This window comes from Pelobates fuscus, chromosome 2 (assembly GCF_036172605.1).
Source record: "Pelobates fuscus isolate aPelFus1 chromosome 2, aPelFus1.pri, whole genome shotgun sequence".
Classification (NCBI taxonomy): Eukaryota; Metazoa; Chordata; class Amphibia; order Anura; family Pelobatidae; genus Pelobates; species Pelobates fuscus.
In genome coordinates this window covers 51,129,289-51,145,351 of record NC_086318.1, presented here as the reverse complement: position 1 = coordinate 51,145,351, position 16,063 = coordinate 51,129,289, and the positions used below count along the sequence as shown (strand labels likewise).

Here is a 16,063-nt window from a genome sequence, read left to right as displayed (position 1 = left end):
TGCCATTTGCCACTGGGCATTGGAGAGGACTGATTGCTAGCCTCCTGCCCTGTGACTATGGCCCTGCAGTTCAAACCTGTTATTTTCCCTGCCGAAAGGTTTATTTGTGCCTTTCTGCGGACTGTTAAAGCCATGCTACCCCAGATAGCTATGCCATGGAGCCCAGCCGTATACTGAAAGACTGTATGAAAGACTCGTGCCATTTTTTAATATGTTGTTCCCCTGAATGGATTGATTATGAAAATGTATGTTTTATGTTTGTGGCATGTATATTTTAGAAGTTATAGAAATGTATACAAATTAATAAGTTTTAGCTTGGAGATAATTGAGTAGATACAGTAGGAAACTCAATTATCTCCCAAGCAGAGGGGAGGGAATATGTGGGATGTAACCGATATATGATTGGTTAATGTTTAATTGGATGTGGGCGTCTCCCTTGCAGGGGAGAATTGCATAAAAGCAGAGTGTGTGTAATTAAAAGAGTTCTTCTTGACCCTCAATACGTAGCCTTGTCTCGTTATTGGAGGGAACTGCTATATCACACTGGGGATTGCTATGCTCTGCATACTCCACTGAGCTTTAATCACTTGTTCTTGTTCCTGTTACGCTCTCCTTGGAGGAGAGGTCTTTCCCACACGGTCCTGAATGCTGGAGGTTCATTCAGGGTGGAAGGAAGACGGCGCGGCTCCAGTTAAGCTACGGCGGTTGTGGAGTCTGCGGTGGTTGTGGTGTCGTTTGCAGTGCTGGGAGTCCTCAAGAAGCGCTAGGAGCATCTGTCAACGGAAGGTGATCCGTTACACTCATTCACTCACAGTAAGGTGGACAGCACCAGAACACGAGGCAAACAAGGCATTTGTCTGGGAGCTTGGGGTGGCATTTTTTGGCGCCCCCCCCCCCTCCTCCCCCCGAAAGTGCCGCCCCAGGCAAATGCTTTGTGGTAAATACATCCCTGATCACCATACCATGACTTAATACACAAGTCAATACATTTAAAAATAATTTACTTAAGGGTATGTGTCAAAATAATCTGCTTCTTGTGTTACCCCTTATTATTCACTATGGGTCACTTTCAAAAATAGCATCATTCTTGTCTCATATGCATCATGCCTAACCACTAATTCCATAGAAAATATATGTTTAGATGTAATACCTCCAGTAGAGGCTACAGCACCCAGAGTATCTTGTTGGTCAAACGTCTATAGGCATTTAACACCATGTATTATAAAAGCAGAATGCAAGCTCCAAGACAGGCTGTTCCCTATACTAACCCTGGCCAGAAAGTTTAAAGAGTAAGGATACTCTGGGTTCTGTAGCCTCTAAAGGACAGTTCTGGGTATTACAAATTATACATATATATTCTATGGAATTTGTGGTTAGGCATGATCACATATAAGAATGATGCCATTAGTGACAGTGACTAACAAGGGATAACAGAAAAAAAAATATTTTGAGATGACACTCTTATGTAAACTCCTTTTAAATGTGTGAAGCATTAGGAGATATGCACATATATCTATAAGTCAGGGCCGGACTAGCCCACCGCAATACTGGGCTGACAGCCCTGATCACCAGACTCATGTCATTTAAATATTTTCCCCTGGGACTGTGCTAGTCCGAGGGGAGTAAAGAGGGAGGAGCGAGCTGGGGGCTGGTGCGGCTGCAATTAGGCTGCTGGCGGCCGGAGGGAGACCTGTCAGTGTCCCTTTCAAAATGGACATCAGCTTCGGCTGCATGCCCCACTTCTGCACGCAAGCCCTGCCTCCTGGACAAAAGCCCCACCCCCACATACGTTGCTGACCTTGCTGGAAAGAAAAGGCCACAAAATTGTAACTTCACTTAACAGTAATAGGTAATCTTCAGCTATGACAATGATTGTGTGTGTGTGTGTGTGTGTGTGTGTGCCTGCTAGTCAGTGAGCTGGCCTGTGTGTGTGTGCCTGCTAATGAGTGAGCTTGTGTGTGTGTGTGTGTGCCTGCTAGTGAGTGACCTTGTGTGTGTGTGCATGCTAGTGAGTGAGCTTGTGTGAAAATATGCCTGCTAGTGAGTGAGCTTGTGTGTGTGTGTGTGTGTCTGCTAGTGAGTTAACTTGTGTGTGCGTGTGTCTGCTAGTGAATGAGCATGTGTGTGTCTGCTAGTAAGTGAGCTTGTGTGTGTGTGTGTGTATGTATGTATTTGCCTGCTAGTGAGAGAGCTTGTGTGTATGTGTGTGTCTACTAGTGAGTGAACTTGTGTATGTGTAAAAACAAAGAGAAAACAAAAATAAAGGTAGCACCAATAATTAAAATATAAATTCCTCAATATCATTTGGCAACTTACAGTTCAATCCTCTGAGTGAGTAGATAAAGTATAACACAACAGTAATAAAACACAAAACACGTGGTTCTGTAATTTTCCACCACACTGCTGTCCACTCAATTGAATGAGTAAATATTATCTATGGGAGAGAGGTGATATAATAACACAATTGAATAAAAAAAAAAAAAAAAAAGAATCGTCACCAGAAGAATGGGGAAACTATTTACGATTCCGCAGTGAGATTAAATACCAAGGTATACAAGTGAAGTATTAGAAAAGACCATGCATGTACAGTGCACTATGCACTTATTCATAAGTAGTGATCTCAGCAGTTTCCAATCCAATTAGCGAGAGGTCAAACATTGAAATAAGCTTGTTCCCCAGCAATGATTAGTTTTTTTCTCTTGAAATTAATAAGTTTAGTACATTATATGGGCAATAATACTGTCATGCATTTGCACTTCAGTTCAATTACCTTGTCAGAATGGTTATTCAGAAATCTACCGAGGTAATATTCATTATGCAAAGGACTCCTTCATTCTCACAATGTGCATAGAATTATTAAGATCAATACTAAAATGTAATAAAAGTCACAATCACCAAATTCATACAGCTATGTTATTCTGATGAAGGAAGCTACTAGCATCTTAAATATTGGGATACTTTCATTAATGCTACATATATTATTGAGACCTGCAGCAGACATCAAGGCACATGTTATATAGATTAAATTCTGGGCGCAGTGTCCCAGGTCCCTTAACCCTTCAAAGGTAATTATTGCAGTTTTTAAGAAACTGTAATAATTACCTTTGTGAGTTAACGCCACATGAAAGCATTGTTTAAAGCTAACCTATTGGGAAAGAACTAATGCGAGCGCGGAGCCTAAGTAGGAACAGAGGGGAAGAAAAGTATTTGATCCCCTGCTGATTATAAAATGTCTGCCCACTGACAAAGAAATGATCAGTCTATAATATTAATGGTAGGTGTATTTTAACAGTGAGAGACCTAACAACAACAACAACAAAAAAATCCAGAAAAAATGCATGTCAAAAAAGTTATACATTGATTTTCATGTCAATGAGTAAATTAAGTATTTGATCCCCTATCAGTCAGCAAGATTTCTGTCTCCCAGGTGTATTTTATACAGGTAACAAGCTGAGATTAGGAGGACTCTCTTAAAGGGAGAGCTCTTAATCTCAGCTTGTTACCTGTGTAAAAGACACCTGTCCACAGAAGCAATCAATCAATCAGATTCCAAACTCTCCACCATGGCCAAGACCAGAGAGCTGTCCAAGAATGTCAGGGACAAGATTGTAGACCTACACAAGGCTGGAATGGGCTACAAGACCATCGTCAAGCAGCTTGGTGAGAAGAGTTGGTGCAATTATTCGCAAATGGAAGAAAATCAAAATAACTGTCAGTCTCCCTCGGTCTGGTGGATCTCACCTTGTGGGGTTTCAATGATCATGAGAACAGTGAGGAATAAGCCCAGATCTTGTTAATGATCTCAAGGCAGCTGGGACCATAGTCACCAAGAAAACTATTGGTAACACACTATGGAGAACTGGGTGAAATTGTGTTGGTCAGATGAGACCAAAATCGAGCTCTTCAGAGGAGGAGGAATGCTGCCTATGACCCCAAGAACACCATCCCCACCGTCAAACATGGAGGTGGAAACATTATGCTTTGGGGGTGTTTTTCTGCTATGGGGACATGACAACTGCACCACATCAAAGGGACGATGGATGGGGCCATGTACCATCAAATCTTGGGTGAGAACCTCCTTCCCTCAGCCACGGCATTGAAAAGGGGTCATGGCTGGGTATTCCAGCATGACATTGACCCAAAACACACAGCCAAGGCAACAAAGGAGGGGCTCAAGAAGAAGCACATTAAGGTCCTGGAGTGGCCTAGCCAGTCTCAAGACCTTAATCCCATAGAAAATCTGTGGAGGGAGCTGAAGGTTCGAGTTGCCAAACATCAGCCTCGAAACCCTAATGACTTGGAGAGGATCTGCATAGAGGAGTGGGACAAAATCACTCCTAAAATGTGTGCAAACCTGGTGGCCAATTACAAGAAATGTCTGACCTCTGTGATTTCCAACAAGGGTTTTGTCACCAAGCACTAAGTCGAAGGGGTTAAATATTTATTTCACTCTTGACATGTAAATCAATTTATACCTTTTTTGACATGCAATTTTTGGATTTGTTTTTTTGTAATTCTGTCTCTCACTGTTAAAATACACCTACCATTAAAATTAGAGACTGATCATTTCTTCTATCAGTGGGCAAACGTTTTATAATCATCAGGGGATCAAATACTTTTTTTTTTAACCCCTTCTGCACCATGGGGGGATGGGGGGGTTGACCTAGGGGGCACTGTAGGGAACTATAGTTTATGCACAAACAAGCATGCATAGTTTAAGTTTATGCACAAACAAGCATGTTAACCCCTTAAGGACCGAGGACGGTTCAGAACCGTCATCGTAATTTTTGCATTGCCGACCGCTGACGGTCCTGAACCGTCCTAACAGTCTTAGTTACTTACCCGATATCCGTCGTTCCCCCGGCGGCAATCGGCATTGGTCCCGGTGTGGGGAGACTGCCTGCAGCCCAGACAGTCTCCCCATGGCGGATTAGGACCCCTAGGTCCATGTGATCGCTCAACAGAGCGACCACATGGTCACAATAGGTGTCCATGTTTCTGCCTGCAGGGGTATTGTCTGTGCTGACAGGCAGTCTCCCTGCAACTGTAAAATCATTAAAAAAAAAAAAAATATATATATATATATATATATATATATATATATATATATATGATATATAGATATATATATATATATATATATATATATATATCTATATAACATATATATAATGTCATACCAAGTGTATTTTTATATTAATATGTAAATATATCAATATAAAAATACACTAATAATTAAATTACACACGTATATATATAATATATATATAACTATATATTGTATATAGTATTATAAAATACAAATAATAAGTAAATTAAATTAAATTAAATAAAAAAAAATTAAAATAATACATTTTTTAAAAAAATTATATATCTATATGAAATTTTATTCTAACTGTATTTTGATATTAATATATATATATTTATATCAAAATACATTTAGAATGAAATTGTATATATATATATATATATATATATATATAAATAAATAAAAATAATATGAAATATACATTTGTCCATATACAAAATTACATAAATAATTATATAAATATACATGTAGACTTCAAATATATAAATATGCATATATATTTCAATTCTACGTGCGTATTTATGTAATATTTTTACATAATTAAGTAATTTTATTAATTGCAATTTGAGGGACCTGCCTGCCAACCCAGGCCGAAATTGCAGATAATTTAATTTGCTAGCACTGTATTTTACCATGTAACTTTCTATGACACCCTAAAACCTGTACATGGGGGATACCGTTTTACTCGGGAGACTTCGCTGAACACAAATATTAGTGTTTCAAAACATTAAAACCTATCACAGTGATGATATTGTCAGTGAAAGTGACTTTTTTCAAATTTTTCACACACAAACAGCACTTTTACTGATGATATAATTGTTGTGATACGTTTTCCTGTTTTGAAACACTAATATTTGTGTTCAGCAAAGTCTCCCGAGTTTAACAGTAACCCCCACGTACAGATTTTATAGCGTTTTTGAAAGTTACAGGGTCAAATATAAGGGTCAAATATTTTTACATTGAAAATGGCCAGGTTAGTTACGTTGCCTTTGAGAGCGTATGGTAGCCCAGGAATGAGAATTACCCCCATGATGGCATAGCATTTGCAAAAGAAGACAACCCAAGGTATTGCAAATGGGGTATGTCCAGTCTTTTTTAGTAGCCACTTAGTCACAAACACTGGGCAAAATTAGCGTTCAATTTAGTTTTTTACTTTTTTCACACACAAACAAATATGAACGCTAACTTTGGCCAGTGTTTGCGACTAGGTGGCTACTGAAAAAGGCTGGATATACCCCATATTGAATACCCTGGGTTGTCTACTTCAAAAAAAAAATACGTACATGTGGGGTGTTATTCAGATATTTTTGACAGATAATAGTGTTACAATGTCACTATTGATAAATTTGAAAAAATGTATGTTTTGAAACCGCAATACCCTACTTGTACCTATAGCCCTATAACTTGCAAAAAAAAAAGCATGTAAACACTGTGTATTTTAAAACTCAGGACAAAATTTTGAATCTATTTAGCAGTTTTTTTTATTTGCTTTTGTAGATGAGTAAAAGATATTTCAAGTAAAAGTAAAAAAAATATGTATTTTTTTCATTTATTTCATCATATTTTTTTTTTTTTTAAATTAAATGACATGAGATTCTATAAATAATGGTATGTAAAGAAAGCCTTTTTTGTCCTGAAAAAAACAACATATAATTTGTATAGGAACAGTAAATGAGAGAGCGGAAAATTACAGCTAAACACAAACACCACAAAAGTGTAAATAACGTATAAACATAACTGAAAGACTAGGCAACCAGGATGTGTTATAGAGTTCAGTCAGGGGGCTCAGGAAGGTTTACCCAAGGATACCAAGCTTAGTGGAAAATGTTTTCGGTGTTGTTTCTTCTGTGAGACATGTGTTCGCACACTTTATGAACGTTGGATAATTCTAAGGATCGTGCTAAAGAGTGAACAGAAATAGATCTCCACTGTCTGTCAAAAGCTTTTTTTAGATAATAATAAGCAGCAAAACAGACAATTCAAGGGTTTCAGAAAGGAGGAAGGGTAAATATTATTTAATTCCTGGATGTTGCCAGAGATGAAACCCAGACGATTTGGATGCTATTTGGAAAATCCTCTTAATAATAAGGGGCAATAAGTTCTCCTTTTGTCACATACTCTCCAATACTCTCCAAGATCATGTGAGCTAGACATATGCGATAAACATGCAGGAACAATATACCATCTCATCACAATTGTAAGCAATAATTTGAACGGGGGAAGGTCAATATGAGTAACTTCGGAACTATACAATAAAGAACAACCACTCTTCCTCTGCTACCTCTCTTTGGAGGTCAATGGCCCATCTAGCTTTAAATGAACAAACTTCAGAGATCTTTTAAGCCAAACAAATTATGGTAACTGAAATGGATCACCTGGTACCCCGACTGAGTACCTCGTTGACGGATGCTCCTAGTGCTTCCTGAGGGCTCCAAGCACTCCACTTGACACCATAAGTACTGCAGACCCCCCCAAACCGCTGCAGCTTGGTTGGGGTCTCACCGTCTCCTACCCACCCTGGACCTACGACAAGTCTCCAGGTTCCAGTGGGTGAACCTCTCTTTCCCCAGACAGTGAAGAAGGAACAAGCTCTTAAAAGAGCTTAGTGACTATGCAAGGGAGTATGAAGATCATAGAAATCCCTTGTAGCCGATTCCCCCAATAAGAGACATGACTCTAAATTGAGGATGAAGTAGAACTGGTTTAATGAGCACACAGGACTTTCTTATATACACATTTTCCCACAAGGTTACCACCCACGTGAACCTTGTGGTACACAGGACACAAAGTTACAACAGCCAATCAACACAGTAAAGTACAGTCAGATACTCCCAGCTAAGGCACACAAACCCTCCCCTCTGTCTTTGATATAATTACTGAACACAATGGGCTAACTTAATTAACACAGGCAGAAAATATACAGTTTTTACCCAAAACAACAACATAACAGAAACACCCCAAAACAACAACATATCCCCATTATGCATCCCTGGCCAGCTCTGATCTGGGTGAACAACATATCCAAAAATCACCCAGATCAGAGCAGGGGTTCAAAAGTTTTATGGAAGTCACATTTGACCGACTGCAAGCATGGCTTTCATGCCCAAAACAGTTCCACAGATTTAGGCTGTGCAGCCGGTCTATCTCCTACTTTATCCTTGAGATTATTGGCTTAAGTGGCTGTGGTAAGCCAATTATCTCCAGTAACAGGAAATATTTCTAAGTCAAAGAACTTACAAAAACCACATAAAAATACATAACTCATATAATACAATGTTTAACCTATATGTCCAACATATCCCCAGATAGCTTGGATCTGAGCACTCAATATGTCCGAAAAGCGCTCAGATCTCACGAATACAGTTGGATCGCCATGGGGTTAAACAATAGCAAGGGCTGATGAGAGATTGAGGAGGGACAAAGCAGCCAGTTTCAACTGGTCTGGCAGTGTCCCTGGGACAACACCCTGCTGTAGAACAATAGGACAGGAAAAAGGGGGAGGGGAAGAGGCACATTTTCCCATGGAATTAAAGGGGAAGAAAAAGTGTAATAAAATCCAATATGCCCAAATAACGCTTTTAACCCCTTAAGGACACATGACATGTGTGACATGTCATGATTCCCTTTTAATCCAGAAGTTTGGTCCTTAAGGGGTTAAAGGGCAATGCATCCCAGGGGCCATAGTCACAGGGCAGGAGGCGGGCAAGCAGGCCCCTCCAAAAACTCATGGCAAACTCCCTTAAAAGGGAGAGTTTGTCATAGTAACATACAAAAACTCCCTTCTTAGCTCAGGCATGTTTAATTTCTAGTGGGGCAAAAGAGACTCCGAAGAAGCTGGGTCCCTGCGCCACAGTCCATATGGTGCAGAGAAAGTTATAAATTTGCAAGTATTATACTTAGAACACATCTCAGTGAAGGAAAGTAATGTCCACTGTGTTCTAAACTCACCTAAAGTTTTAAGCCCCTATCCCTCCACGACGCTAATGGTTCTTTGTGCTACACAACTTATTGTTTTGAAACTGCACTCCACCTGCATTGAACTCTCCTGTTTCTTAGCTAGCTCACTGCTCACTTAATAGTACCTTGAGTGCTTTAGTTTTTTTTTTTTTTCTTTAACATAAAGCTTGCCTAGAATAAAAAGTTGCATGTGACATGTAAAATTGCATTTTGAAATGTCACTTAAACAACTGTATAGGTGATTTAAAAAATTTATAAAACACAGATGTAAGGATATATGCATCAGGCAAGGCAAGGTAATGTTCCCACCTCTAACCCTTATTAATGGCGCAATTAACCAAAAACTGCTTATATCACGATCTAAGCATATAGATTAAAAAAAAGGTTCCATAATTTCCATAGTTTTACAAAGATCTATGCTCTCTTGCTGCTTTTGCGCAGTCAGCACACAGATACAATCTTTTTTGTTGCAGTTAAAAAAACAAATCTGTAAAATAGCACAATTGTGCTTCTTGAAGCATTGCAGAGCGCACAGTCTTAATAATGCACCTGTAATTATTCTTAGAGGAAGTCGATGCAGGCTCCTGCACAGAGAATCAAACATCTAATATGTGTGCAGGTGTCATGTTCACTGCAGAATTCAGCTCTCCAAGGTAAATATAACTAATGAATAGAAATCATTAAGAAAAAAAGACCTGCAAATTAACACTGTAAATCTTCTGAGTCTATTGCAACAGTATGCTGACACTTGTTGGTTTCCTATTCAGATTTGTCAATGCTCATTACAGAATATTGGCGATCCTTTTGTTTAAGAAAACAGTACCTAATAACAGAATAACCACAGTGAGTCTGCTCCGTTTAAAGCAGATCTGTCATGTACAAAACAGTCACAACACGCAGAGAAGACCACCACCTTTAGGTGCCCCATGCACAGCAGATCAATTAATCCTCAATCTAAGATGTGACAGAAGTGTACTTTATATTGCCATAAATTGACCTGGGAACGTTTGTACCTACAAAGCTTGACAGTGACCTTTCTAGGTCAAATTGTTTTCACATCTGTCTCAAAGGTTAATAACGTACCCTTCGGCCACAACTTGGACTTTGGATTTATTGACGTGATGTCTACATCTCATGATCTGTAGAGATATTAACACGTACTTTCTGTCTTGGCTTCAAACTACACAACCAGTGCTCATTTAAATTAAAGCAAGGCATTCTGGGAACACTGTGATCTGAGGAATTAGCACATCAGCATTAGTAAAGCCTCAATGGAAAAAGAAGTTCGCTTTAAGAGACCCATTTAAAGACCAGAAACAAAGAAATAAGAAGAAATGTTAGATACTTCAGTCGGAGATGCCAACCAGATGATCTTATGGGGGAATCAAATGTAATACTAATGGCAGTGCTTATGCATGTCCATGTGGCAATATATAACATTCATAAGACAGCTTATACCTGGATATCTATATTATAAGTTATCTCTTTACTAGGACAAACGTAAAAAGTTAGACAAAATAAATTCAAGTTATTTTCAGCTCAAATCTATTCATTATTAACAGTATTGTGAATAATCACTATCCAGATATTATTGCAGCTCATTGGCTAGCTGAGAACTATGGGTAATGTAGTCCAAAAACAGCTTGAGGGCAAAGAGGAAGTACACCCATACATAGACCTATCTGCTACACCGATTCCACAGGCTGTACAGGCAGAAGACATGTCAATAATATAATATACATAGCTCTTCTTTTTTCGCATTCCAATAAACATAGCAGAACGTTTCCAATTGTTTCACTGTCCCTTTAAATACTCTCATCAGTATCAGTAAAAATATTTTTATAAAATTACATAATGTAACAAACACTAAGGAAGCTGCAGTAAAAGACAGAGGTGCTTGAGAAGTACAGGGTAATATTGTTTCCGTACTCTCTAGAGAACTGTGTAAATTAATGAATACATTGTTGTTACAATGCAATAGGAATGGTCTGGTTAAAACTAAACATCTGTTTGAAAGCAAAACAACAGACACTGACATCAAACAAACCTCCTGACATATCTGGTTTGAATGCTTCATGTCCATAAGAGCTGAAGTGAAAACTAATAAGCTTAGGGCAGTTCATAAGTTAACAAATCAAAGAGCTTTGGACGAGAAGAAAAAAAAATAAATAAAAGATAAAACAAGCAAAGAGGAAGAAATTAGAAAATGAAAACAAGATTAGATTTCTGAAATGATTTACAGGAAGCTCCAAAGGCTATACCAATTAGAAGCCGAAAACAAACAATGGCACCAATGATGCAGTTATATAATTAATGAAGTCAAGACTGTACCCAGAGGTAAAGAGGGGCTGCAAGGGTGGACCATGATACTGAAGATGTTCTAGTTTAGCATATTCTCTCAATTGTTATCGTACAACAATGTGAAAGGGTAACTAGGCCCAACGCCTAAGCATAGTGCTCTCAAGGATCTTGGTGGACACCGTCTTCTCTTAATATGTTTTGGGTTTTTTTGTGGTGTAGGGACACAACATTGCGAAGAGTTCCAGTGGTTAGTTTAGCATGCCAGTGTAATATGTTTACTCATGGGCACTCTACCTTTAATCGGTTTTAACGCAAACATCCAGTGCTTTTGATTCCCATTGTATTCCGATAATCTCAACCTAGCACTGTTTTTTTTTGTTTTGTTATATTTTAATTTAAAATGAGGCATCCACGGGGGCGGAGCCTGCGCCTGAACCGGAGCGGACGCAAGTCGCGGTAGCTCCGATCCAAACGGGGAGAAAAAGCCCCAAAACTACCCCCTAAATACCTGCAGGATCAAGCGACTCACCCGAGAGCACCGAGACCACGAACCCGACACGACATATGCCGTTCTTCCAAGCGGCCAAAGCGCCAAAGAAAAAGAGGAAGACCGGGGCCTATCACGCTACCCAGAGCCTGGACTTGGCGGCTCTGTTCGGCGCCTTCACACCACCAGGTACGGCGGGAGAGCAGGGGCCAGCAGGGCAGGCCACAACAGCCACCGAGATGGGACGCAGAGCCCCAAAATCGCCCCCACACATACCATCAGGGGCACAGCACATCGGGCATATGCTCCAGCGGCAGCCATCTCCTAAAATGGCGCCGCCTGGGTACAACAGAGCTGCGGAAACGCCAGACAGTCCTCCACAGACTGACACCAATACACAGCCCATCCAGCTTCACACAGAGCCCACCGCACTAACTGCAGGGGATGGGTCAGCTCCAGTCACCCAAAGGGACTTCCAAAACTTGGTAGGAGAAATCAAAAACCTACTGGCAACCAACATGGCAGATATACAGAATGTCAATGACAGAGTGAACACAACAGAGGGGGATATTGCTGACCTCAAACAAGGCATGAATGCTACACAAGAAACCGTCCACCACTTACAAACCATGCAACAAGCACTCTCCATACATCTAGCCACACTGGATGATAGGTCAAGAAGAAATCATCTTAAGATAAGGGGCATACCGGACTCAGTAACTCCAGAAGAACTCCCCCACTATGTGAGGCGCCTGGTGGCCACCATCTTGCCGCCGCACAGGCCAAAAAAGTCACTCTAGATGGAACATACCGCCTGCCCAAGTCCAGCAGGGCCCCAGTGACGGCAGTACAAGATGCCATAGTGCAATACTCACACTCACAAGACAAAATCGCCATCTGGTCAGCGCTGCAGGGCAAGACGCCGCTCACCTTCGAAGGCGCTAACCTTACCTTCTACCAGGACCTAACAAGGTCCACCCTGCAGTGGCGGAGATCTCTACAACCTCTCACAACCAAGCTGAGATCAGCAGGTATCAAATACCGCTGGATGTCCCCCAGGCTACTGGTGGTAAACCATAAAGGGACAGCACACAAACTCTCATCGCTCTCAGAAGCCCCAACTTTCCTCACGGCACTGGGTCTACCGCCTCACGTAAAGACCGACGACAGACGGGCGAACTCTAATACTGCACTTGAAAAAGACCCTGGAGGGTCGAAATGCGTTGTGCTAGCTGCTGTGTCAGCAATTTCTGCTTTTATTATTTTATACCAAATAAATGTTTATTTTAACACTTCACCTTACCTGGTTAGTGAGTTCCTGCTAAGAAAAACTTATTGCAAACATCTAAGAGGAGGATCAGATCCAGTGTATCCCTTGGTGGATGAAATACCTTTACAGTCCAGAGCCTAACTTATGTGGCTCTGGAAAGTGTGAGTGAACCTTTTTTATTTTCCACATATTGTAAAAAAGGTTTCAACAGTATACGCTATGTTTATACTATGTTTTTTTCTTGTATATATTATATATAGGGCCCACAGTTACTGTGTGTTGCTGAAAATAGGACCTATACAAGATTTTAAAGGCTACCAGCCGGTTCCCTCGTTGTGTTTTGTATATTCGGGCGAACTCTCATGCATGGAACCCCTCCCGAATAAACCCGTTTGTGCCTGACGCTGGCACAGCCACCCACACAGGGACCTGAACTCTGGAAAGACTGTATACCTACCTGCAAAGTTGCAAAGTATACTGCCAGAAACTGTTACAAGTTGTTCTTAATTAACGATATGTAAATATGTTACCGCACCACACACATGAGAGTCCCCCATGAAAGACCCACCACCCCACGACTAATAGTATCTGGAAAAGCGGCACTACAGGACAGGTGCTCAGCTCCACACCGGCCAACTCTCCCCCCCCCCGCCACCCCCTAGGCCAGGGGTGCCACCTAAGGCGGGCCAGTTTACCCACCCTCCACGCTATCATAGGATAGTTCTATACTGAACAGCCCGAACCGACACAACCCTAACACCGATCTAGATTAAAATACCACGCAATCCCACACCACACGCTCGCAGCCACCTCTACAAGCCATCCTGGAAACACTACAACACACAAGGTCAAACAATATAAAAAAAACTGTGCAAGACAATTACTGTTATAACTGTTTTAACTATGCTAATACTATTTGTTGGTCAAACCCCGCTGCAGCTGTTGGGGCGCAGCGGTACAAAATGTTGATTGTTACCTATCACATGCACAACAAAAATAAAGAATTTAAAAAAATAAATAAATAAATGAGGCATCCACATTTCCGGTGTGATATGCTGTGCTGTACATCATCTTCCCACAGCCTATTCTCAATATGCTACAAGTTTATGGCTCAGTCGCAATTCTTGCCTACGAAGCCGTATGTCGGAAAATGCTGGGATAGGATGTCACAGTACATTGAGGCAAGAAGAGGACTCAGTTACAGGGTTGAGAAGAAAGAAGAATAATCAAAAGAGAGAAGATGTAGAAGGAAAGGGAAAGGGAAAGGAGAGTTAGAATACTGGTAAAAAAAAAAATTACAGCAGAGAGTAATTTTAAAAAGCTGATGGATATCCGGAAAGAGACTGCAAAGAAGAATGGGTCTAAAACAGACGTGGAACGTGCACGTTTAATACACAACCAGGGATGCCAGTTAATCTATAGGAAGACAGGTTCACTATACACAACTTCTGAACTCAGGACATGAACCACCTAGTGCGACTGAATGAGAAATGGCACACAGCAAACTAATGCATCTTCAATCTGTTCACGGTTGAAGGTCATGGCAGAATATGTCCATTCAACAAATAAAATGATTCAAGCTTCATTGAGTTAGAAAGAATGACACTGTGATCACTGTCCAACAAGGGGCAGGGAATTAGGAATGGACAAAAAGAGTCTAACCAGGAGTGTGGAAAAGTCCAAGTAAAAATTTCTCTAAAATGATTGAGCTGACAATGTGATGTCTCTGGAGGGCTTTATTCTAAGTATATTTATATAAAATAGTTTTCATTTGAGAAGTTACTAAAGTCTAGTAAATGCAATTAATCTCGATTCAGTGCTAAATATCAGTAATATTTCAGGAATTCTGCTAATTATTTCTGAATGGTAAAACTATTTTTAAAAGTAAAATCTAACACATAAAAAAAAAGACAAACATGGAAAAATACTTGCCCACTGTCAGAAAATAAATACTCCAAGTGCGTCATGTAAACCTCCCAAAGTGGAACTTGGTATCTCTGAGCCAAAGAAAGGGAGATCTTGTACACGTTTTCTTCCAGAGTTCTATAGAGAAGGAAAGGACAGTGTGAATACATAGCATCATGCTTGGTGACTAGTAATTACAAAAGGCTTATAGCCTTGATTATAATCAAGAATAAAATATTGTTCTTAAAAGAGGAAACATCTTTGTAACAGAAAGTACAGTACAAAATTACATGTACTGCTACGGAGGGTATAAGAACTGCAAGTTTCACCAAGATTCCTAAATATATATCACATACATAGTACTGTCTGCAGGATGTCAAATAATATATACTACAGGGCAGCTCTTTTAATGTGCTACTCATTAGTATAAAAATAAAAGTGATATTATGCTACCCACTGGTATAAAAATAAAAGTGATATTATGTACAATTATTTATATGCACACTCACAAATCTAGACGAGGTGAAAATAAATAAGTCATTAATTTATTAATATAGAACACACTTTTTTAGAGACTACAGTTAAAGAAATAGTTTAACACAGCTTGTAATGAATCAATCCTCAACCATGCTAAGGTTATACTTGTTTGAACACCAGTGATGCAAACACTGCATAAGTAAATTAGGCATAAACAGAGATACTCTAAAGAGGGTACTGTCACATCTCTGTAATCCAGAACACAAAACACTGAAAATCACCTATAGCTGGTGTAAATCTTGTTTTTTTGCATTTTAAAGGTTTAGCAATTGACATCAACAACTCAGATCACTCCTGACCTAGCCAGCGCACACTCTGTACTGGAGAAGAAGAAACAAAAACAATTTATGTGTCTTCTCTTCTCTACATGCTGACTGACAGGTGCAATGGGCGGAGCTTATATTAATAAAAAACAGTAAACCATGATGAAACAGTGTGAATTTGTATGTTTACATTTTCATTTTTAGACTTCACAAACACATATTTGTTAAATATAGAGGATAAATAAACATAACAG

At 39.8% G+C, this 16,063-nt stretch overlaps 1 protein-coding gene across 1 annotated transcript in view; it reads right to left on the bottom strand.

The window, feature by feature from the left end:
* NBAS (NBAS subunit of NRZ tethering complex) overlaps positions 1-16,063 on the bottom strand; it is a 676,063-nt gene that overhangs the window by 271,572 nt on the left and 388,428 nt on the right. The window contains exon 42 of the mRNA XM_063442147.1: positions 15,037-15,147. Within this exon, the coding sequence (XP_063298217.1) occupies positions 15,037-15,147 (111 nt within the window). The remainder of the gene's footprint in view (positions 1-15,036; positions 15,148-16,063) is intronic.